We start from the raw sequence: 23,975 nt of genomic DNA, 5'->3' as shown, positions 1-23,975 counted from the left end.
TGATACAAATACATAGTATATTCAATCACTAAACAGACATTGAGTCCTCACTGTGTGTAATAAACATTGAGAATAATAAAATAAATCATTTGAGGCCCTGCCCAGAAGACTGATAATCTAGAAGACAAAATACAATTTACTGTAACAAGTCGTGTGATTGAAATATGTACATAATTTAGGGGAGTGCAGAAAAGAGAGTGATTTGTTTGTTTGGATTGAGGAAATAGAGGGAGTCAATAGGGGGAAAACTGAAATTTGAGTAAGACTTTGAAACGGGAGCAAAAGCTGCATTTAGAAGGTCTTCTGGAAGTAGAGCATAAATAAAATGAAGAAAGGCAGGAGTTGTTAAATCAGATACTGAGTTAAAGAAATATTCTATGGTCTTGTGGGGAATAGAAGGACAACAGAGGAGACTAATAGACTTTACCTTGATAGTAAAAAAGAAAAAAAATCAATTACAGGACTTAAGTGAGTCTTACCAGTCCCAGTGACTGCCCACAGCAGCTACAGTCAAGATACAAACAACACTTTAAAAATTAACTTAAAATGGGTTAAAGACTTAAATGTATTAAGACTTGAATTCATAAAACTCCTAGAAGAAAACATGGGGGAAAAAACTTGACCTTGGTCTTGGCAATGAGCTTTTGGATATGACAACAGAAGCACAAGCAACGAAAACAAAAAAATAAAGTGGGAATATATCAAAATAAAAAGCTTATGGAGAGAAAAAGAACAATCAACAAAATGAACAACCTATGGAATGGGAGAAAATATTTGCAAACCAATAAGGGGTTAATATCCAAAATATGTAAAGAACACATATGAGTCAAGAGCAAAATATATATATTGTATATATATTTAATCCTGTTTAAAAATGAGCAAAGAAGCCCTGAAAAGACCTTTTTCCCAAGAAGACATACAAATGGCCAATAGGTACATGAAAAGATGCTCGAAACAAAATCACAATAAGATAATACCTCACACCTGTTTAAATGGCTATTATCAAGCAGACAAGACATAAGTGTTGTTGAAGATGTGGAGAACAGGGAACCCTAATGCACTGTTGGTGGGATTATGAATTGGTGCAGTCACTATGGAAATAGTATGGAGGTTCCTATAAAAATTATAAATAGAACTACCATATGATCCAGTAACCCCACTTCTGGGTACATATCTGAAGGAAATTAAATCACTATCTTGAGGAGACATCTGCACCCCCATGTTCATTGCAGGATTATTCACAATAGCCAAGACATGGAAACAATCTAAGTGTCCATAGATGGATGAATGGATAAATAAGTTGTGGTATATCTATACATTGGAATATTATTCAGTCATGAGAAAGAAGAAAATTCTGCCATTTGTGACATGGATAACTTGAGAGCATTATGCTAAGTGAAAAAAGTCAGATAGATTAAGACAAATACGCTATGATCTCAGTTACATGTGGAATCTGAAAAAACCCAAACTGATAGAAACAGAGAAGAATGGTGGTTGCAAGTGACCAGGGGTTGGAGGAGATGCAAAGGTGTTGGTCAAAGTGTACAAACTTCCATTTATGAGATAATTTCTGGAGACCTGGTGTGTAGCATGGTGACTATAATTAACAGTGCCGTATTATGTACTTGGAAGTTGCTAAGGAGTAGATCTTAAATGTTCTCACAACAGTGCAAAAAGAAATATGTGATGTGATGGAGGTGATAACTAACCTTATTGTGGTAATCATTTTGCAAATGTACATATGTATCAAATCATCACATTGTATACCTTAAACTTACACAACATTATATGTCAATCATATCTCAATAAAGGTGGGGAGAAAAGAGAGATAACCACTCCCTTAGTGGTTCTGGTCAAGACTCTCCTCCCCTCAAATCATGAAGGGACCTCCTGGTTAAATGAAGGGACTATTTTTCTCCCCAGATAACCGACAAAAAATCTAGGTAAAAGGGAACACGTATGAAAAATCAAAACATTAATTTGTCCAAGATTCTCCAACATGTTGAAACAGCAGGATCAAAAAATGAAAAGAAGTCTTTGGTAACTGGAGCAGGACTGCCAGTAGACACTAGTACCATTTCTCCAAGTACAGATTCTACCTGCTCATCCCAAAGTACCAGTGTTCCCAAAGGGTTGAGCTGAAGAGGAGCAGGCCCTGAACACAGTGACCAGAGAGTTGGGAAGCCAAAGTAAGTAGAGAAGAAACCAGCTGAAGTCAGTTTCCCAGCATTGATAAGCTAAATTCATGGATATCAAAAATAGACCAGGGATGACCTTTAAAAGAACAGTCAGGAACATAGGTAAATAAATGAGTTTAAACAACAGTGACTTTCTCCTAATGTCTACAGGGTTTTGCATATTCCAAGCTTAATGCCATTTTGAGTCTAACAAGAACTTTCTCCATAGTTCTTATCAGAAAGAGTTAGCCAGTCATTCCCAGGAATATGGCAGCTGACATCTAACACCATCCTCTCTTCAATGGCCAGTTCTAGTGCAATCTCCTTTAAGAACGCTATAAGCTTCCACTGAGAAGTATTCTCTGTCTTTTGTGAATCTCGTAGGCCTTAGGCAGAACATTTGATTTGCCACAGTCTTCTGTCTACATTTTTAGTCAGCATGTTATGATCCAATTCTTCTGATAATCCTAATTTCATACAGTGAGTCAAAATGTAGAAATGCTGCTTTATATTACCTAGTAATATATACTATACACATCAGACTCTTAGGTTTAGGGATGGGATAAGGCTCAAGAAGAGGTGAGGGGGGGGGCTTCCCTGGTGGCGCAGTGGTTGAGAATCCGCCTGCCAATGCAGGAGACATGGGTTCGTGCCCTGGTCCGGGAAGATCCCACATGCCGCGGAGCAACTAAGCCCGTGAGCCATGGCCGCTAGGCCTGCGCGTCCGGAGCCTGTGCTCCGCAACGGGAGAAGCCACAACAGTGAGAAGCCCGCATACCGCAAAAAAACAAAACAAAACAACAAAAAAAAAGAAGAGGTGAGGATTGGGGATAGGGTGATTGAATTCATTTTCAATATCATTTGGTAATAAAAATGAGAAGAATAATTTATATTTTAAAGCATATCAAAATGGCTGCTTCAAAATGTCATGAATTCTATAGCATTGTAATTGCATATTTATGGGATAAGTTAGCTTTTTCTATGGGGCATATGTTAGTTGTGTACGTGTTTTATTTTCCTTATCAGATTATGAGTGCTTAAACGACAGGAAGTCTAAGCTCACAGTTGCTCAGAGAGTTAGTTGATCAAAATTAAGTGTATCAGTCAGGGTCCAAGCGGAAAAGTAGATTTGTTACAGGGATTCGACCTTATGCAATTGTGTGGACTAGTTCAGCAGTTTCTGTAAGGCTGTTTCTTCCCACCTGGTGCTGAAGACGGAAGTACACAGGGAAGGTAGCTGGGAAAGGAACGTGAGAGGGAGAAAGAACAAGCTGAAACCCACCGTATAAGCTGAGGCTCACGGGGCCGGAGAAACTTTGTCAGTCCTACTGACCCTGACCTTGGTAGAATGGGTGTTCCGCAGAGGCCAGGTTCCTTTGTTAAGGAGCTAAACACCCACACCTGGCCCAGGTGACAGACAAGCTGAAGGCAGACCTGGGGAGAGTGAAGCACTTGCCAGCGCAGCCCCTACCTTGGGTCGTGAGGTTAGCTGCAAAATGCCTGCTGCTTCAATTCTGCCCTCCAGGCCCCCCTTAGGAATCTCTCTGTGGCCCACCCTAAGTGGAAATGTGTAGAGAAGGGAATTCTGAGAAATGTAGTTCAGCTAGCTGAGGTGACACTCACCACGTTTGTTGAGATGACAGTGCGTTCTCAATAAATATTTATTGAGCGATTGCATAAGTGAATGACTGCATGGCTGAATAAATCAATACTTAGGTTTCCAGGCTAATCACAAAAGTCTGTATCAATTATAATGAAGCCATACTAAGATACCGTTGAATAAAAATCAAGGCCAGACTTTGGGAAGGAGAGCCTTTATTTGAAAGGATTATTTCAAGAGTGGGGAAAAGGAGTGCTGTAATAGAAACAGGGTGTTATTTCAACAGGAGAACTCTTAGACCATAACATCTACAAACACCTGAAAGGTCAGGCAGGAGATGGTTATTCTTTTATGGAAAGGAGTAAGCAAGGTTCATGGAGGATCATTCTGAATGCCAGTGTTGGCTCTGGCTGAGGGTAGGTCACAGTGCAGAGCCCTGTGTGGAGGAGAGAAGCTTGATTAATGTGCGCTCAAGCCGATAACTTTTGTTAAGACATCAGAACACTTTGTTCTGATGGTTCAGTGGGGATAAACAGTCAAGCTAACCATTTATGAAGGAAGAGTAAACAGGGCTACAAAGAAACCAGTTCTTCTGCCCATTTTTTAATTGGGTTGCTTGGGGGTGGGGTTGATGTTGAGTTGTATGAGCTGTTCATTTGTTGAAGATTGGGAATTTGAAGGCTTAGTAACTGGCCTTGTCATAGGTAACCGGGGGACATGGTGAGTCTTACTCAGCCAAACGGAAGAAGGACAGTTCTTTGCAGGAAGACATTTCAAAAACACAAAGGGGATGGAGAGGTTTCCTTAGCAATTGCTGTTTTCCAGGATAACAGGGCTTAGGTGTCTTTGTATGTCTTGCAGCACTTCTCATCCCTTGGCTTTTGATCCTCTTTTTAGATTAAGGTACCTGCCAAGATGTTCCACTTACAAGGCCCACAACTGCTGCAGATGTTAGAGAAATCATTGAGGAAGAGCCTCCCTGAGTCCTTAAAGGTGAGAGTGGAACATTCTTAGGGAAAAAAGGACTAGCAACAGCCTCAGAAAAAGGTGGGAAAGAGAACAAGCATTCACCGAGCACCTACTCTGTTCCAGACACTCACTCATCTTGCATCTCATTTAGTTTACATCATCTCTCTGCAAGGCAGGTGCATCATGTCTGTAGAACCAAAGAGGAAACGGAGGCTCAGTTATATGACTTGACCAAGATCACAGCAATAGTGAGTGGCAATGCTATGATTTGAATCCACTATGTTCTTTGCTGTGTGATGACCCAAAAACTTTCCCTTGTGCCCTTTGAACTCTTATGTTATATAACACTGGAAGTTTGTCCAGAACTGGCAAAGTTAATGTGTAATTTATTCTTCCCAAACAATCAAGTGCCTGATGAAAATTTAACCATTATGATTCTTCTTTGTAATTAATAATTGGTCAATTTCTGTTTTGTCAAACCCCAAAGGATTATTATGTTTAACTTGGGATGAGACAGAAATTGTGTTTAAGAAGTGATCTTATACCACAGAGAAGTGTTTTTTCTTGCAATAATATATGTTGCAAAGGGACTAGGCTATTGCTAAAGAGTGCCACTGCATTATGATAAAGGCATTAATTCATCAAGGAGACATAAGAAAGGCTGAAATGTATACACCCAACAACAAGGGCTCAAAGTACCTGAGACAAAAACTGATAGAACTGAAAAAAGAAATAGGGAAACACACAGGTATAAAGACTTCAACATTCCTCTCTCAGCAATTTGTAGAATAGGCAGAAAACCTATAAATATATGTGAACTTATTACATATGAAATACAATGAACCAGCTTGAACTAATTGGCATTTATAGAACACTTCCTACAGCCACAGCAGAGTACATATTATTTTCAAGTGCACATGGAACATTTACCAAAGTAGACCATAATTTTAAAAATTTTAGAATAATTGAAATCATACCAAGCATGTCCTTGAACAATATAGAATTAATCTCAAAATTTAAAAAAACCTGAAAGGTGTCTGGGAAATACCTGAGTTTCTAGAAATTATACACTTCTAAATAAATCATGCTTAAAAATCACAAGGAAAATTAGAAAATATTTTAGTTGAATGAAAATAAAAATACAACTTTTGAAAAGTTTTGGGATGCAACTAAAGCAGTGATAACTGGGAAATAGATAGCATTAAGTGCTTATAGTAAAAAAGAATAATGGTCTCAAATCAATGTTTTAAGTTTCTACCTTAAAAACTAGAAAAAAAGAGTAAATTAACCTCAAAGCAAACACAATTAGAAAATTATAAAAGATAAGAACTGAAATCAATAAATTTGAGAGGAGAAAAACAAGAAAATCAATAAATCTAGACTCTGGTTCAGTGAAAATAATCAATAATGTTGGTAAAGTTCTAACCAAACTGACCAAGAAATAGAAGACACAAATTATAAATATCAGGAATAGAACAGGGAGCATTACTACAAACACAATAGACAATATAAAGATATTAGGATACACTACTTTCAATACTGAGCTCATAAATTTCACAGTGTATGTTCTGTGAAAAGCACAAATTACCAAAGGTCACTGAAGAAGAAAAATGCAAACTATATTGTCCTATATCTATTGGAGAAATTGATTTCGTAATTTAAAACATTCCAACAAAGAAAACTCCATGCCCAGATGGTGTCAGTGGCAATTTCTACTACACATGTAAGGAAAACATAATACCCCTTCTACACAAACTCTTGCAGAATAGAGCAGAGAATAAAACACTTCCCAAATCATTTTATGAGTCTAGAATTACCCTGATACCAAAATCAGAAGTGGGTACAAGAAATGAAAACTACAGAACAACATCCCTTGTGAACAGAGATTACCCTCAACACAATACTATCAAGTCAAATCCATCAATATATCGAAAGGATAATACACTATAACCAAGGGGAGTTTATCTTGGAAATGCAAGGCAGGTTCAACATTCAAAAATCAATCAATGTAATTCACCATATCAACAGACTAAAAAAGAAAAGCCATATGATCTTCTCTCAATAGATGCAGAAAAAAATGTTTGATAAAATGTAATATTCCTCATAGAAATAAAACTCTCAGCAAACTAGGAATAGAAGGAATTTCTTCAACCTGATAAAAAGCATACTGGAAAAATCTACATCTATTATCATACTAAATAGTGAAAGAGTGAATGTTCCTCCTAAGATCGGTAACAAGGCAAGGATATTCATTCTCACACTTCTATTCAACATGGTACTGGATATCCTAGCCAGTACAATAAGGCTGGAAAAAGAAATAAAAGACATATGTATTGGAAAGAAATAAATTAGTGTTTATTCACAGATGGTATGAGTCACAGATGGTATGTGTAATGTAAAAAATCCTAAGGAATCTACCAAAAAGCAACCCTAAAAAGCTCCTAGACATATAAGTTTAGCAAATGCTTTAAGGTGACTATACATAATACAAAAATGGTTTTTCTATGTGCTAGCAATGAACAACTGGAATTAAAAATTAAAAATCAATAACTTTATAAGCACCCCCCCAAAAAAACACAAGAGACAACAAAAAACCTTAGGTATAAACTGTTAATTTACAAGGTTTGTCTCTAAAATAAATCTCATTTTCTTTTATTGATGAATCACAGCTCTGAACTTCTCAGGGCAGCATGAATATCATGTATAATTCCATACAGTTAATTACACTGATCATGCTGATGGGAAACCTGGAAGGAATAGCATCATATTACACCCTTTTTTACCCTTTTCTGGTGCTCTGACACCTTGTATAGGGATCATGTGTAGACTCAGCCATGAGTGCTGAGTGTAGCCCAGAGACACAGATCCTCTGACTGAGGTAGGGTAGGGAACTGTCGAGAGGAACAAGGTCAGGAGTCAGACCGTTCTGACTCCACAAATTCATTGTTTTCTGGGTAACACTGCAAAAATTAAACATCTCTAAGTCTCAGTGCTCTTGCATGTAAAATGAGTAAAACCGGAAAGTAAATACTCTCAGTAGACATTCCTCAACCTTAAAGAGGGTTATGATTACCTTGCAGAGCTGTTGGGAGGATTAAATAAAATATGATAAAATCTATATCCAACACTTCTGGAACACTTACCAAATATCAGGAACTACACAAAGTGCGCAACATGAACTCAAGAGTCTAACTCAAAAGTCTTTGGTATTTTTTTCAGGAGGGGGAGTTACTAAATCAGTTAGGTGCTCTGTGGACTGAGATATTTTTATCTTGAGTGGCTGCTTTGAAAAGTTTTCCAGGTTAAAATGTTTTCTTCCATCTCTATAGGGTAGATCTCTGATGTTTGAATTGTTATTTACTTCTTGTGTTACGTGGATCCCAACTTTTTGGAGAAAATTCTTGGCACTACTAGCCTTAGCCAACTCTCTTGTGAGGCAAAGTAACCCACAATATGAGATCCTTGGTTTTAATGAGTAAATATGGTTCTTTTCCTCTCTACTCAGTTGATTCTTTGACGACATAGTTTTTTCCCATAAGCAGAAATATAGAATATTTGTAGGAACGGTTCTTGTAACAAATGTATGACCTAAAACTCATTCTCATTCAATACTCACTAAAGTCTCAAGTGAGAGAAAAATTTGTGTATCATGGCCTAAGGACAGCCCATCTCTTTCTCAAAGCAGTGGAAACTATTATAAACAGGTTTATCTCACATGTTAACTCCAATTCATTCGATTTGTCGTGGCTGCCTGCATCACTGTGCTCTGGCATAGAGTTGCTACCATGTGCACAGAAATGTGATATATAAATGTCACTGGTTCCTAGCTCCAATGTTTAAAAAATGTATTTTTATTACTTTTTATTTTCCCTAAAACTGCATTTAATTTCTATATTGAGCCCCTGCTGATGGCAGAAATTTAATAATTTTTTTTTTTTTTTTTTTGTACGCGGGCCTCTCACTGCTGTGGCCTCTCCCATTGCGGAGCACAGGCTCCGGACGCACAGGCTCAGTGGCCATGGCTCACGGGCCCAGCCGCTCCGCGGCATGTGGGATCTTCCCGGACCGGGGCACGAACCCGCGTCCCCCGCATCGGCAGGCGGACTCTCAACCACTGCGCCACCAGGGAAGCCCCAGAAATTTAATAATTTTATAAAAAAACAGTAAAGTCAAAGTTTGCCTCTTCTTCTCTCCCCTTAGTCTGACATGAACATTTCATGGCAAAGGTAGGGAGGCACAGGGTGAGGTGTGGGCCTTGGTCACTGAAATGTTCACCATTCCATTGGTCCCTGGTCTTTGGCATCCTTCCACACCATCTGCTGAGGCATCATGTTTCTAATGCATTTAGGTCCTGACGTCTGCCCTAGTATGTACTACTGTTTTTCCCCTCCCCACAACCACAGGGTCCATTCTAGTTTGGAGAATCTCTCTTTCTCAGCCTCTTCGGTGTTTTGAGGGCACCAATGTTTGAACCGATGCTTGCAGTAAAGATTAAACAGATTGCCCAATATGTGATGTTCTTGGACCTTGGTCACCAAAGCTTGTGTTCTTAATACTATGTTCTGTCTCTACTTATTAAGTAGGCAGGAGTTCATTTAACCTTTCTGGAAGGTAATTTGGAGATGTGTGTAAGAAAGAAAATCTTTAAACTGCAGTTGACGTTTGATCCAGAAATTCCCCTTCTAGAATTTGTAATATCAGGCATATTTGCAAAGATTTATGCAAAAAAAATGTTCATTGAAGAAAAAACTGTTAAAAATTAGAAAACACTAAAATGACAAGCAATAAAAGATAGTAAAATTGAATTAGAGTCCTTCCATATAATGGCTATTATGCTGTCGTTACAAAGGACTATGTAGATTTGTGTTTACTGACATGGAAATATGCTCATAGTATAGTGTGAATGTGCACCTATGGGGGGAATAGATGTTAAATTAATATGTATTAGGTAATTTCATGTTTAAAAACTATGTGTAAATAAATGGAAAAAAATGAAAAGAGAACACTAAATTCTGCAATGTGATAGTAGATGATTTTTTTTTTTTTTTTGCGGTATGCGGGCCTCTCACTGTTGTGGCCTCTCCCATTGTGGAGCACAGGCTCCGGACGCACAGGCTCAGCGGCCATGGCGCACGGGCTCAGTTGCTCCGCTGCATGTGGGATCTTCCCGGACCAGGGCACGAACCCGTGTCTCCTGCATCGGCAGGTGGATTCTCAACCACTGCGCCACCAGGGAAGCCCGATAGTAGATGATCTTTAAATTATTCATTTTATCTGGATTTTAAAATATATTCATATAATATTTTCATTGTTTGACGCCCAAATCTAGGACCTAGTAGAACCTGAAGATTGAACTGAATGCCCTATTAGGTACTTACCCTCATTTCATAGAAACAAATTTTGAACTGATCAAACGCAAGGCACTTTGCCATCCCTTCCTAATAAGCTGACCCTCTCACTTTGTTCGGATACTACAGGTTTACGGGACTGTCTTCCACATGAATCAGGGAAACCCTTTCAAGCTAAAGGCCCTGGTGGACAGGTGGCCTGATTTTAATACAGTGGTTATCCGCCCTCAGGAGCAGGTAAGGTGTCAGATGTGGAATGAATTTGCATCTATGTTTTTATTTGCTATGAACCTTCCATGTACCTTGCAATGTGGTAGACCCTGGGGATACCAAAATGAATTGCAGTGATAGTGAACAAGTCCCTGTCCTCAAGAACTTCACAGCCTGGAGGGAAACACAGACAAGAAGATAAATTACATCATGCTTTGAAAATGTACAAAAACATACGAGATACAGAAGTAGCACTGACCAAGAGATGATTTAAACTGTAGATGTCAGGGGATGCAGGGAGAGGATCAGAGAGCCTTCATAACAGACATTTCACCAAAACTGAATTTTGAAGAATAATAGGTTTTTGACAGGTTGACAAGAGCAGAGATTGCATTCTAAGCAGAGAAAATAACACCCCAAAATATGTGAAGTTAAACATGAATAATGTTAAGAAAATATGAAGAACAAATTACAATGCTTGTATTTGGGAATATATTTTCAGTACCAGACTTTTATTTTTTTTTAGGAAACATTTATCTGTTTTATTAGAAAGTATTTTTATTATCACAAAAAGAAGTCTTTAAAATAAAAAGAAGTTTTTTTGTTTTGTTTTGTGTTTATTATTATTTTTTAATATCTTTATTGGAGTATAATTGCTTTACAATGGTGTGTTAGTTTCTGCTTTACAACAAAGTGAATCAGTTATACATATACATATGTTCCCATATCTCTTCCCTCTTGCGTCTCTCTCACTCCCACCCTCCCTATCCCACCCCTCTAGGTGGTCACAAACCACCTAGCTGATCTCCCTGTTCTATGTGGCTGCTTCCCACTAGCTATCCACCCTACGTTTGGTAGTGTATATATGTCCCTGCCACTCTCTCACTTTGTCACAGCTTACCTTTCCCCCTCCCCATATCCTCAAGGCCATGCTCTAGTAGGTCTGTGTTTTATTCCCGTCCTACCCCTAGGCTCTTCATGACTTTTTTTTTCCTTAGATTCCATATATATGTGTTAGCATACGGTATTTGTTTTTCTCCTTCTGACTTACTTCACTCTGTATGACAGACTCCAGGTCTATCCACCTCACTACCAATAACTCAGTTTCATTTCTTTTTATGGCTGAGTAATATTCCATTGTATATATGTGCCACATCCTCTTTATCCATTCATCTGTTGATGGACACTTGGGTTGCTTCCATGTCCTGGCTATTGTAAATAGAGCTGCTATGAACATTTTGGTACATGACTCTTTTTGAATTATGGTTTTCGTAGGGTATATGCCCAGTATTGGGATTGCTGGGTCGTATGGTAGTTCTATGTTTAGTTTTTTAAGGAACCTCCATACTGTTCTCCATAGTGGCTGTATCAATTTACATTCCCACCAACAGAGCAAGAGGGTTCCCTTTTCTCCACACCCTCTCCAGCATTTATTGTTTGTAGATTTTTTGATGATGGCCCTTCTGACCGGTGTGAGATGATATCTCATTGTAGTTTTGATTTGCATTTCTCTAATGATTAATGATGTTGAGCATTCTTTCATGTGTTTGTTGGCAATCTGTATATCTTCTTTGGAGAAATGTCTATTTGGAGAAATGTCTATTGTATTTGGGAATATATTTTCAGTGCCAGACTTTTACAAATCACTCAAACTAAGTGGTTAATCTGTTTCAAATATAAATATGTTGCAAGCATATTGCAAATATAAAATAAAAATTCACCTCATAGTATTTTGATATAAATTATTTACAAGTAAAATTTAAATGTATAGTGACTTTTAAAAAGCAAATTAAACAGAATACAAAAATAAAGAATTTAATTATTGAAATCTAAAAATGGAATAATATTCATTTTATGCAACCTTTAAAAGAGAGATTGTTGGTGGTATTAATGCTGAGGGCATTTCTGTGCAACAGCTTCCAGCTATCCTACTCTTGTTGGGTGGTTGGTCTCTCCTTCCTTTGCCTTCAAAATAAATCTCATCCTTTATTTGTTAATTTTGAGGAGATCTTGTTGAGCAAATTTTGCATTTCAGTTTTGTTGGGAATATGAATTATTTTGTAAACAATAGTGCATTGTGGGGCTTCCCTGATGGCGCAGTGGTTGAGAGTCCACCTGCCGATGCAGGGGACACGGGTTCGTGCCCCGGTCCGGGAAGATCCCACATGCCGCGGAGCGGCTGGGCCCGTGAGCCATGGCCGCTGAGCCTGCGCGTCCGGAGCCTGTGCTCCGCAACGGGAGAGGCCACAACGGTGAGAGGCCCGCGTACCGCCAAAAAAAAAAAAAAAAAAAAAAAAAAAAGTGCGTTGTAGTTTACATTTTAAAGACATTATGTGTCTTCACTCTGTATAGCTTTATCACATGTGAGAATTCTAATACAAAGTTACCTGTGTCAATTTCAATATTGTGTTCATAATCCATTTGTTCTGAGACTCTTTGAAACAGAGTAACATTTATTCTTGCAATGGAAACTTGTCTTTGACAAAAATTCCTTCCTTCTCCTGAGGATTAAAGAATCACTGAAGAATGCTTTGTAAACTGGTACGTGTTTGGCTGATTTGAAATTGTAATGTAACATATAAATACCTAGTTCATCAAGTTTTTCTTACTCATAAGTGGAATAATTCATTAAATCCTTTACTTAGTCTTATGATGTAAATGATTCACGAATGATGATAGTACATCAAGAAGAATATCAATATTTAGGTTTGTAAAACATCACTGTATAATGGAATACCAAGCACAAGTATTCCAATCACTGGGTATAGTCAATTTGCTTTATTTATATTACCCGACTAAACAGGAGATGGCAGATGACTTTGATCACTACACCAACAGCTACCAAATCTATTCTAAGGACCTCAAGAACTGTCAAGAATCCCTTAGCACATCAGACGTCATCAACTGGAAACAACATTTGCAGATCCAAAGTATGTAAGGGATCTGGGATGTGTGCTGGCTGCTAGGACTGCTCATATCTATATACCTGTAGGGTCACTTTTTATCCTGAGTATATTCCCCTACAATCTTTTATTTCCTTTTACCAAACTCCAGACACTCAGCTTGATGTTCATTTCCTGTATCAGCTGCCACCATCTCTTCAGTGGAGTTGAATTCGAACATTGCAAACTCTAAGGTTCTTTTAAGAACGTGTGAGTGATTCAAGTTCTCATTACCGGAGGATTCATGATATATTTTTCAGACATGTTCAGGATCCCTCAGGGTGATTGGATGTGAGAGCAGAGTACCCCCTCTGGCCTTCCACTCTTAGAATTAGAGTGATAAGTCCTTGTGCCACAGAGCACTACCCCAGTCACAAGAACACCTGTCGTTGTTGGAGTCAGACTCCCTTGGGTGACGTCCTTGCTCTGCCTGTTACTTGCTTTGTGAGCAAGTGATGTAACTTAACTATTTTTTTTTTTTTTTTTTTTTTTTTTTTTGCGGTACGCGGGCCTCTCACTGCTGTGGCCTCTCCCATTGTGGAGCACAGGCTCCTGACGCGCAGGCTCAGCGGCCATGGCTCACGGGCCCAGCCGCTCCGCGGCATGTGGGATCCTCCCGGACCGGGACACGAACGCGTGTCGCCTGCATTGGCAGGCAGACTCTCAAACACTGCACCACCAGGGAAGCCCGATGTAACTTAACTATTATTCAGTTCCCTCACATATAAAAAAATGAAGATAATAAAATTACCTAAAACATAAGGTTAATGTAAGGATTAAATGTAGTATCAGACCAATACCTGGACATGTAGTATGTGAACATGCAAGGTTGCCTACTGTTTTCTAAATACCAATTCTCCTTGATTTCACAGTACTATAGTCAGGATTTCTAGTATTATCTCTGTATTGCACAACAGAAAACATGCTTAGGTAGCAACATGGCCATGGTCACATGGTCATTTGCAAAAGCAGAGGCAACATTGTCTGACTTTATGTCCTGCATAGCTTCTGTTGGGAAGCTTCATGAAGCATCTAAATGGACAATTGCTTCTCTCCTAACTTTATCCCTCTCTAGGTTCACAGTCCAGTCTGGATGAGGTGATACAGAATCTTGCAACCACTAAATTCGTCAAGGTCAAGCAAACACAATGCATTCTCTATGTGATGTCTGAGACAGCGAGGAAACTTCTTCCTTCCCTGCCGGAGACAAAGAACTTACCTGCTGGATATGGCACACCCAAAGCCATGTGAGTTTGAAAAAAGACACTCTGCACTATTCACATCTTTCACTATTGAAGTAGCCTCGCAACTTCTCTCCTTATATTGACTCTTGTCTCCCTACAATCCATTTCCAGGGCGATTGCTTTTAGTATGTAATGTGGGTTATGTCCATTCACCCACCAAGAAGCCATTGAGGTTTCTCAGCACACTTTTAATAAAACCAAACTCCTTTATGGACTTTCAAGGTCCCGTAAGACCTGGAACCCATCACCGTTTGGACTTCTTTCTGTCCCTCTAGCTAACTCCACCAGCAGCTCTGACCGTCTTTCTGCAGCTCGAGCGCATACATTCACACGTGTGTTTGCACTTTGTCTGCCTACAATGTCCTTCCCTCTGACGTTCATATATTTGCCTCTTTCTTGCTACTGATACTCTCAAACGTCATTTCCTCAGAGAGTTCTTCTCAGAGAACCCTGTCTAAAACCACCGCCTCCCATAAGTCTTCCACTGCAAAACCCAATTTTTATTCTTTATTGCATTTATCATGATCTGAGATCAGCCTGTTTGTGTATGTATTGACCTGTTTGTTCTTTGACCCTCTCCCCCACAACGTTTCCAACTCCACAAGTGCAGCGACCTTCTTTACGTTGTTCACTGATAGATCCTCAATAACCAGACTGAACACATAGCAGATGCTTGAAACATACGCATTTAATGAATTCATTTCACCGAGCAAAAGTTTTCCAGTGAAAAGAATTTAAACAAAGTATATATTTTCCCCCACGGATGTCCAGTCTAACACTGCATAGAACTGAACACTGATGGTGGAGATTTGAGCTGGAGATGCCCAATCCTGTGACCCTCTCTGTGTTAATACACCTGGAAAAGCTTTATTCACATTGTATCACACATGACGCCTGAAAAGCACCCGCACATCTATAATCTCATTTGATTCTCCTGTCCACCCCATGAGATAGACAAGGTAGGAGATATTATCCCTAGTTTCCTGACAGAAAATAGGCTCAGATAGTGAAACAGCTTGTTCAGGTCCCATGGATGGTTAAGGGCATAGTGGGCTTGAGTCTAGATCTCCTAGTTCCACATGGTGGGCTCTTTCTAGGACGCCCCCCGAAGCCTCTTTACAGCCTGCAGATGCCTTCAGATTCAGTGTTCTGTACTTCGGGGGCCACCTGCACGCCACATCACTCCCCCTCTCTGGACTTCATTCAGTTCCCATAGTGACCAAGGACCTTCTGATGCGAACATTCTAAGGTTCCATGATTCTAAGCTCTGGCTTTATATACAGCTTGCTAGCATGTGCTTTGGGGCACCTGCCTATTTTCTGTTTACCCATTTTTATTATCTGTAAAACGGGGGTGATATCAATTCCCTCATATTAAGGAGAGAGTCACTGCATTGCTGAAAGGACCGATACTTAATTTTTATGTACTTCTTCTTGTTTATGGGCACAAGTCCTAGGTACTCATGATGTAATTGCTCTTATATCAGTATTTGAGGAAGATACTGTTAATATCCCCACTTTATAAAGAAGAAATGGAGGCAGAGAGACATTATGTTGCCTGCTCGCGATCACACAACTAGCCAGATTATGAATCCCGGCGGTCTAGTTGCAGAATCTATACCTTTACCTGTGCTCTCACTTGCATTGTCTGAAGACAATCTGGGGGCAAACAAATATAATACTCCACAGTATGTGTGATTTACGGACTGTTCTTCTTCCTTCTTCTCAATAGTAACCAAGAGATGTTTAAACTCTCATCCCTGGATCCTACCCACGCTGCCGTGGTGAATAAGTTCTGGCATTTTGGTGGCAATGAGAGGAGCCAGCGGTTCATCGAGCGCTGTATCCGGACCTTCCCCACTTTCTGCCTGCTGGGGCCCGAGGGGACCCCTGTGTCCTGGTCCCTGATGGACCAGACGGGAGAGGTGCGGATGGGGGCCACCCTGCCTGAGTACCGGGGCCAGGGTCTCGTCTCCCATATGTTGTTTGTTCACTCCCACGCTCTGGACAAACTCGGCTTCCCCGTATATAACCATACAGACAGAGCCAACAAAATCGTACAGAAAATAAGTCGCAATCTGCAACATGTCCCCATGCCCTGTGATTGGAACCAGTGGAACTGTGTGCCTCTGTGAAGCAGCCACGAGCCCAAGACAGTGCTCGGTGGGCTGGTCACCTGGCAAGAGATGCTGAGGCGGTGGGGGGGTGGGGGGAAGAAAGAAAGAATAAACCGTAATCAGCAGTAAAGCAGTGTGTGTTGTTTGGGCTCTGGGGAAGCAGCACGAGTGGTCAACAGAACCACCGGAGTCCGTACCCCCAAATCACTCATGAATTTCCCTTTGGGTTCAGCGGAACTTCCTATTTCCTCCACATTCCAATCCTGGCAACCACCACTCTATTCTGTGTTTCTGTGAGTTCAACTTTTTGTTTTTGAAGATCCCACATATAAGTGATATCATGCAGGATTTCTGTTTCAGTCTGGTTTATTTTACTGGTTCACAATTTTCTACTAATACATATGGCTAGTAAGGAAACTATCCATAATCAATAAGGAATCAATGAAACCCACTGTTCTAGTGGCGCCATTATTCTTCTTTCCAGCACCGTCATATCTATCTCTGTTTAGAACGTGTGCATGGAATGCAGAGCAAGACAACTTAAGTACTACAGCTTGTCATATCACAATAGCAGGACAACTTAACGTCTTGTTTTCCAGAAACAATACACATGCAAAGAGAAAACTGTTATTTAACAATAACTGTTAAAATGTATGTGGCAGGGCTTCCCTGGTGGCGCAGTGGTTGAGAGTCCGCCTGCCGATGCAGGGGACACGGGTTCGTGCCCCGGTCCGGGAAGATCCCACGTGCCGCGGAGCAGCTGGGCCCGTGAGCCATGGCCGCTGAGCCTGTGCATCCGGAGCCTGTGCATCGGAGCCTGTGCTCCGCAACGGGAGAGGCCACAACAGTGAGAGGCCCGCGTACCACAAAAAGAAAAAAAATAATAATAAAAAAAAATAAAATAAAAAAAAAAAATAAAATGTATGTGGCAGAGATACTTTAAATATGAGGTAAATCAGGAAAAATCTATAAAATTGGATCGAATTTGTGGGATTTTATCACACATAACATTTGTCCATTCTGTGAACTAGGTTAAATCTGTAAGTATTGAATATGACTTTTTTTTCTAAATTGACAAGATTAAAAAATTGGCATGTTATCAACTTGTTTCAAGTTGCAGGATGAATATGAAGTACTTGTGTCAAGGCAAGACTATTCTAGGTAGAAGGGGATACTTCCAATGTAATGTTCTTTTGTGTGTAAAGAGGAGTTTTACAATTTATATCAGCCATTATTCTGATACCAAGCTGTAGGACATTTTATATAATTTAATAAAGAACTTTACATATTGAAAACCCTCCAACTAACATTGTATGTTATGCACTAATGTGCTGTGCGGTTTCAGAAAATTAAAGCTTCGAAAATGTTCAGGAAGACGACTTTCCTCTCAACTTTCTCTTGTCGTGCGATCCACCCTTCTAAGAGTTCAGAAAGGAAACAGAAAAAAATGTTGCATTGTCATCAAATATATTTTTAAGATAATGAATTTTTTGTCTTCCTCAAAAAGGAATTTGAGAATAGAATAGTGCATTATGTACTAATCTATAGTGCTATGCATCTATATATTTATGTATATATATATTTTTCCTCCAAGACACAGGAATTTTTAAAAATTCTCACATCTCAATAAAGCCATGAAACAACAAAATTCTCACATCTCTAATGAATTAGTGTAATCATAGGTATGATTATCAGAGAAGAAAGACACTGAGGATGTACCGGTGGTAGAAAAAAAATAAGAATTCTCCAAGCTGATACATCAAAGAAGAAGCACTTCCTTATTTGGGGAGATGACCTGAAATTCTGTTGGTCTATGACAGCACTTCTATATGACATCTGCAATCATCATCGCATCACTGCAATTGTCTGAATACTGACAACATAAAACAGCACAGATTCTAGTAATAAATTATATTAGCTGCTTATTTTTACCTGAAAGGGGCTTTATTTTACTTAAACTTTAAAGGGTATTTTCACTGGGATGTAGAATTTTATCAATGTTTTTCCTGAAGCACTTTTTACGATGCTGTTCCGGTGCATTCGAACTCTGTAGTGATGAGAAGTCAACTGCAATTCTTATTCCCTGAAGGAAGTGTGTCTTTTATGTCTGACTGCTTTGTCCCCCCACTTTTTAGTTTTATGTATTTATTTTGTTGTGGTTGAAAAATATGAGATCTTAACAAATATGTAAGTGTACAGCACAGGATTGTTCTCTATGAGCACAGCAGACCTCTAGAACTTTTTCATCTTACAAAGCAGATACTTTATACTCATTGATAAGCAACTCATCATCTCTCCCTCTCCCCAGCTCCTGGTAACTACCACTCCACTTTTTGCTTGTATGACTATCATTACTATAGATACCTCATATAAGTGGAATCGTGCACTATTTGTCCTTCTGTAACTAGCTTATTTCACTTAGCATAAAGTCCTCAAGTTTCATTCATGTTGTCATATATTGCAGCATTTCTGTCTTTTCAAAGGCTGAATAATATTCCATTCTATGTATGTACCACATTTTCTTTATCCATTGGTCTGTCCATGGACATTTAGGTTGCTTCCACATCTTGGCTATTGTAAATAATGTTGCAATGAACATGGGAGTGCAGATAGCTTCAAGATCCTGAGTTCAACTCCTTTGTCTATATACCCAGAAGTGGAATTGCCGGATCACGTGGTAGTTCGAGTTTTAATTTTTGGAAGAACTGTTATACTGTCTTTCACAGCGTCTGCACCATTTTACATTGCTACCAACAGTGCACAAGTGGCTGAATTTCTCTACATTCTTGCGAAGAATTTTTAGTTTTTGCTTTTGGGAAAAGCTGGAATTTGGGGGTTTTGCCTTCCTCACTCTGCATTAAGCTGGGGTGGGGAGGGGCTATTACCAGTGAGTGTGCACTAGTTCAAACCATCACCTTCGTTCTCAGTGGTTCCCAACATGGGGCTCTTTCCTCTCAACACTCAGACTCAGGCAAGATGGAAAAATAAGTCCCTCAGGCTGCTCCTGAAAAGTCAGACCATTGCCATGTCCAGTACAGCCCTCTCATCTTCCCTGGGACAAGCTGGGAGTTGGGGTCTTCCTCCCACCATGAAGTGCTGTGCTGCAGGGTTTGGGGGAGTACGCTAAGAAGGTACCACGTATTTCCCTAGTGGCTTCAATCCTGCTGGTTTCATGCCCACCTGGTGTGCAGGAGCCTCTCAAGTGGTCTCTGGATTTCTCACAAGGGGAACTGAGCTGTGTATTAGTTTTAAATTGGTGTGCCTAGGGTTTGGAGAGTGTAAGGTTTCCTATTATGCCACTTTACTGACTCTGCTTTTATGACTTTCCTTTTATCTTTGCCTTTCAGAAATTGAATTATTATATTTCTAGGCTTGTTTTACTCTGTCCTTATCATGCTTAGGGTTTACTGAGATCCTTGGTTGTATAGGCAGGTATTTTAAACCAAATTTGCAATTTTGGGGCCATTAAAAAATGTTTTGTTCCTCTCTTTTTTCTCCTTCTGGGACTGCAATTATACATCTGTTAGATAATTGGATACAATCTCACATGTCACTGGGGATCTAGCCGTATTTTATTCAGAATTTTGAACATCAGAACCAGAGTTAGCTAAATTATCAGACATTCATGAACTCCACTTGCCTCATGAGTATGACTGGACCTAGGGCGCTAAGGAAAGAACTGTTGCCACTGGACATTTATATGCACATTAGCACATGCATATTGCACTGTATTAGATAATTTTTCATTTATTTAATATAACATTTCTATATGCTTGCCATGTACCAGGAACTTAAGTTATTATTGTCTAAGCAATTATAACTATGCATATCTAAATTAAGAAAAGATCTGATCTTAGTTCTGCTTCTACCTAGAATTTAGAAAGCGGAGAAAGCTTTGTTCCCACACTAATGATGAGAAAAGGCTGGATAAACGACAAGATCATATATTTTCTGGAACTCAGTAGGCACAGGGAAACCCACTAGCCTGAATTCCACCTGAGGACGGGCCCTTCTTAGATAAGAGTACTATTATTTACTCCTTACTGTAGATACAGACACAGAGACATGGAAAGACCAACTAATCAGTCCAAGGTCACAGTAGGTAAGGGGTGCAGTCAGGATCTCAACCCTGTTAGTTCGGCCCCATCTTGCTCATCTGAGCCCCTCTGCTATGCTGCTTCTGTCATCATTGGCAGCCCTAACCCAGCCCCCAGAGAAACACTTCCACAAAGACTGACGCCAGCGCTCCTGAACCTTTTCCCTTGTATCTGACCCCAAAGTGTGTGAGAAGATGTATGTCTGCTCTCTTGTGTAACACAGCAAAGGTAATAACCACAGAGTCAAGGAAGTGTCACCGGCAAATCCCATTAACAATTCCCGGGGAGTGTGTACATGTCCATCCTGAACTCCCAATCTATACTTGCCCCCTCCCGCCCTTCTGCTATATTTAAAACAGATGACCAGCAAGGACCTACTGTATAGCACAGGGAACTCTACTCGATATTCTGTAATAACCTATATGGGAGAGGAATTTGAAAAAGAGTAAATACGTGTATAAGTGAAGCACTTTGCTGCACCCCTGCAACTAACACAGCATTGTTAATCAACTATGCTCCAATATAAAATAAAAATTAAAAAAGACCAAAACCAGTTCCCGCTGAATACAAATCGAATCTGGGCAATAAAATAAAGTCTAACCTTTCTCTTTTCTTTTGTGCTTCATCTGGTTTCATTTGCTCACAGGGTGCCTCGTGCAGAGGCCTCACACCCGGTGCTCCAGACCAGAGTTCCTGGTGTAGATGGCTGCACGGACACTTCAGCTCCGAGGGCTGTGTGCAGAAGCGCTGCCCACCACGCCGAGGTTCAAGATGGTGGCAGCGGCAGAGGGCCGTGTGCACAGACCCTGCCTGCCCCCGACACTGCGATCTGGAGCCCTGAGCAATACGCCTGCCCCAGACCCCGGAGAACTCCACACCCGCCCTGCCAAGGAGAGAACCCTATAAAGCAGCCCTGCCCACCACGTGTCAGGGAGAGTGTGCACTCTAGAGCCAGAACTTGCACCTCTCCATTCCCTGATGGAAGCATAAAGCTTTCCTTTGCTTCTAAGCTGAACTAGTTCTCATTTTATGGGTGGGAGCGACGCCAGGCAGAAGGACCCTTCTTGGGGACCCATTGGAGAGGGTTGGTATCAGAAGAGCAGAGAAAACCCCTGGTTACGTGGCATGACAACACTATTTTTCTCCAGCTGGGAAAACATTCCAGAGAGGTTAAGAAAGTAGTTTAAGGTTAAAGGGTAATAGAGACTCTTGAATCTTCTGAGTGAGTGAGTGCAAGGGCTGAAAGAGACAGAGGACCATGGGTCTGGGTTCAGGTGGGAGAGAGAAGGACCCTACTCTTGTGTTGTAGATAGTCTTTGTGGGATATGGACTCTACTGGGGCCAAGGGGTCCACTAGGCTGATCCCTTCCCCACACCACCCACTTTCCCCTTCATTAACCATAAGTTTGTTTTCTATGTCTGTGGGTCTACTTCTGTTTTGTTCTGTAAATAAGTTCATTTGTATCTTTGTTTTTTCAGCTTCTCCATATAAGGAATATCATTTGATATTTGTCTTTCTGTCTGGCTTACATCACTTAGTATGATAACCTCTAGATCCATGCATGTTGCTGTAAATGGCATTCTTTCTTTCTTTTTTATGAATATTATTTTATATATACATACATATATGTATAAGTTTGTATATACACACCACATCTTCTTCATCCACTCATCTGTCGATGGACACTTAGCTTGTTTCCACGTCTTGCCTATCGTAAATAGTGCTGCTGTGAACATTGGGGCGCATGTATCTTTTCCAATTACAGTTTTCGTCCTTTCCGAATATATACCCAGGAGTGAAATTGTAGGAGCATATGGTAACTCTATTTTTGTATTTTTTTAAGGAACCTCCATACTGTTCTCCACAGTGGCTGCACCAATTTACATTCCCACCAACAGTGTAGGAGGGTTCCTTTTTCTGCACACCCTCTCCAACATTTATCATTTGTAGACTTTTTGATGATGGCCATTCTGAGACAGAACAGTTTCAATGGCCTTTAGCCTTGGAGGAAGAGTAATGAATAATTATAACAACTTCAACTCCAGGAGACAAGATGGAGAATTAATATTCTAGGAGGACAGAGGTGAACACGTGTAAACTTGTGCTGTGCTGGCCTATGGACTGAAGGACCACACAAGGTTTTTCAACTTTCTGGGCACTAGGCAACCCTGTCCCTGCTCCTCTGATTAGAGTGACTCCTCCCTCCACTAACCTGCTGAACAAGGATAAGAGTGATGAGGTCGAGGACCCAGATAGTCTCAAGCTTCCCTCCCTGGTCATTTCGCAGAGTGGGCTCTCTTATCTATGAACCCTCCTTTCTCTTCTGAGAATGGTAGAACAAGGGTTCATGTGGGGTACTGGGCACTTTGGAGTGAAAGGCTCTGGGTTTAAATTCTATCCAGTTCAGCCACACTGAGCCTCAGTTTCCTTCTCTATAGAAGTGAGACTAAGAAGTGCCCGAGTCGAATCATTGTAGGGATGTTTAACTGGGGCCTCAGAATGGGCTCAGAATGGGAGAGGACACAGATTATTCCAGAAAAGCGAGGATCCTAAGAGCTTTAGTCACCCTGTGCCATTTTCTGTACTGCATACGTGAAGGAAGAAAAGTCAGATTCTGTAAACCAGACCTGAACCATATCTTTCCTAATATCTTCCTCTTATTGCAGGTACTTGAGAATGGGAAGGGGAGGAGAAAGGTATTGCCTATACAGTGTGACCCTTCCAGTATCTGGCTTGTTGGCTTCACATAGCTTGGTTACCAGAGTAATGACAAGGTCTGCGGGTCAAAGAACAGCCTGGCGTTTCAGAAAGAGAAACTCAGATAGCACACGGGCAGCCTCCCAACCTTGCAGAACCAGCTCCCTCAACATGAGACCCAGAGAGCAAGGGATGGATTTCCTGAGAGCTAACACCCAACTTTTTGCCTAGTGCAAGGTCCACATGACAAGGCTCAGCTCGGCAATTTGTGAAGAAAACGTTACCTGAAAGCACTCTGCAAGACCTGCTTAACTGTCTGCACCGGAGGGAAATTTCATGATCTAAAGGTCGCTCCTCTTCATTTGTTCCTGCAAAGCTCGGTGTGAAGACAGCTTTCCAGGTGAGAACTCACACCAAAAAAAAAAAAAAAAAAAGATAATCATTGCTTTGTGACATCCTCTCCACTTACATGAGACAAATCGAAATGCTCGTATTTTGTTCTGCTCAGAATACAAAGACAAATATACCTAAGGAAAAGGAATAACTTCAACTTAAGAAACGTGTATCTGGCACC

At 40.3% G+C, this 23,975-nt stretch overlaps 1 protein-coding gene across 1 annotated transcript in view; it reads left to right on the top strand.

The window, feature by feature from the left end:
- LOC131760492 (glycine N-phenylacetyltransferase) overlaps window positions 1-16,624 on the top strand; it is a 46,125-nt gene extending 29,501 nt beyond the window's left edge. Inside the window, exons 2-6 of the mRNA XM_067037286.1 lie at window positions 4,675-4,770; window positions 10,224-10,331; window positions 13,108-13,234; window positions 14,322-14,493; window positions 16,222-16,624. Coding sequence (XP_066893387.1) covers window positions 4,693-4,770; window positions 10,224-10,331; window positions 13,108-13,234; window positions 14,322-14,493; window positions 16,222-16,624 — 888 coding nt within the window. The 5' untranslated portion in view covers window positions 4,675-4,692. The remainder of the gene's footprint in view (window positions 1-4,674; window positions 4,771-10,223; window positions 10,332-13,107; window positions 13,235-14,321; window positions 14,494-16,221) is intronic.
- The last annotated feature ends 7,351 nt before the right edge of the window (window positions 16,625-23,975 follow it).

The sequence above is a fragment of the Kogia breviceps genome, chromosome 7 (assembly GCF_026419965.1).
Source record: "Kogia breviceps isolate mKogBre1 chromosome 7, mKogBre1 haplotype 1, whole genome shotgun sequence".
Classification (NCBI taxonomy): domain Eukaryota; kingdom Metazoa; phylum Chordata; class Mammalia; order Artiodactyla; family Physeteridae; genus Kogia; species Kogia breviceps.
This window is presented reverse-complemented; position numbering and strand designations above follow the sequence as displayed.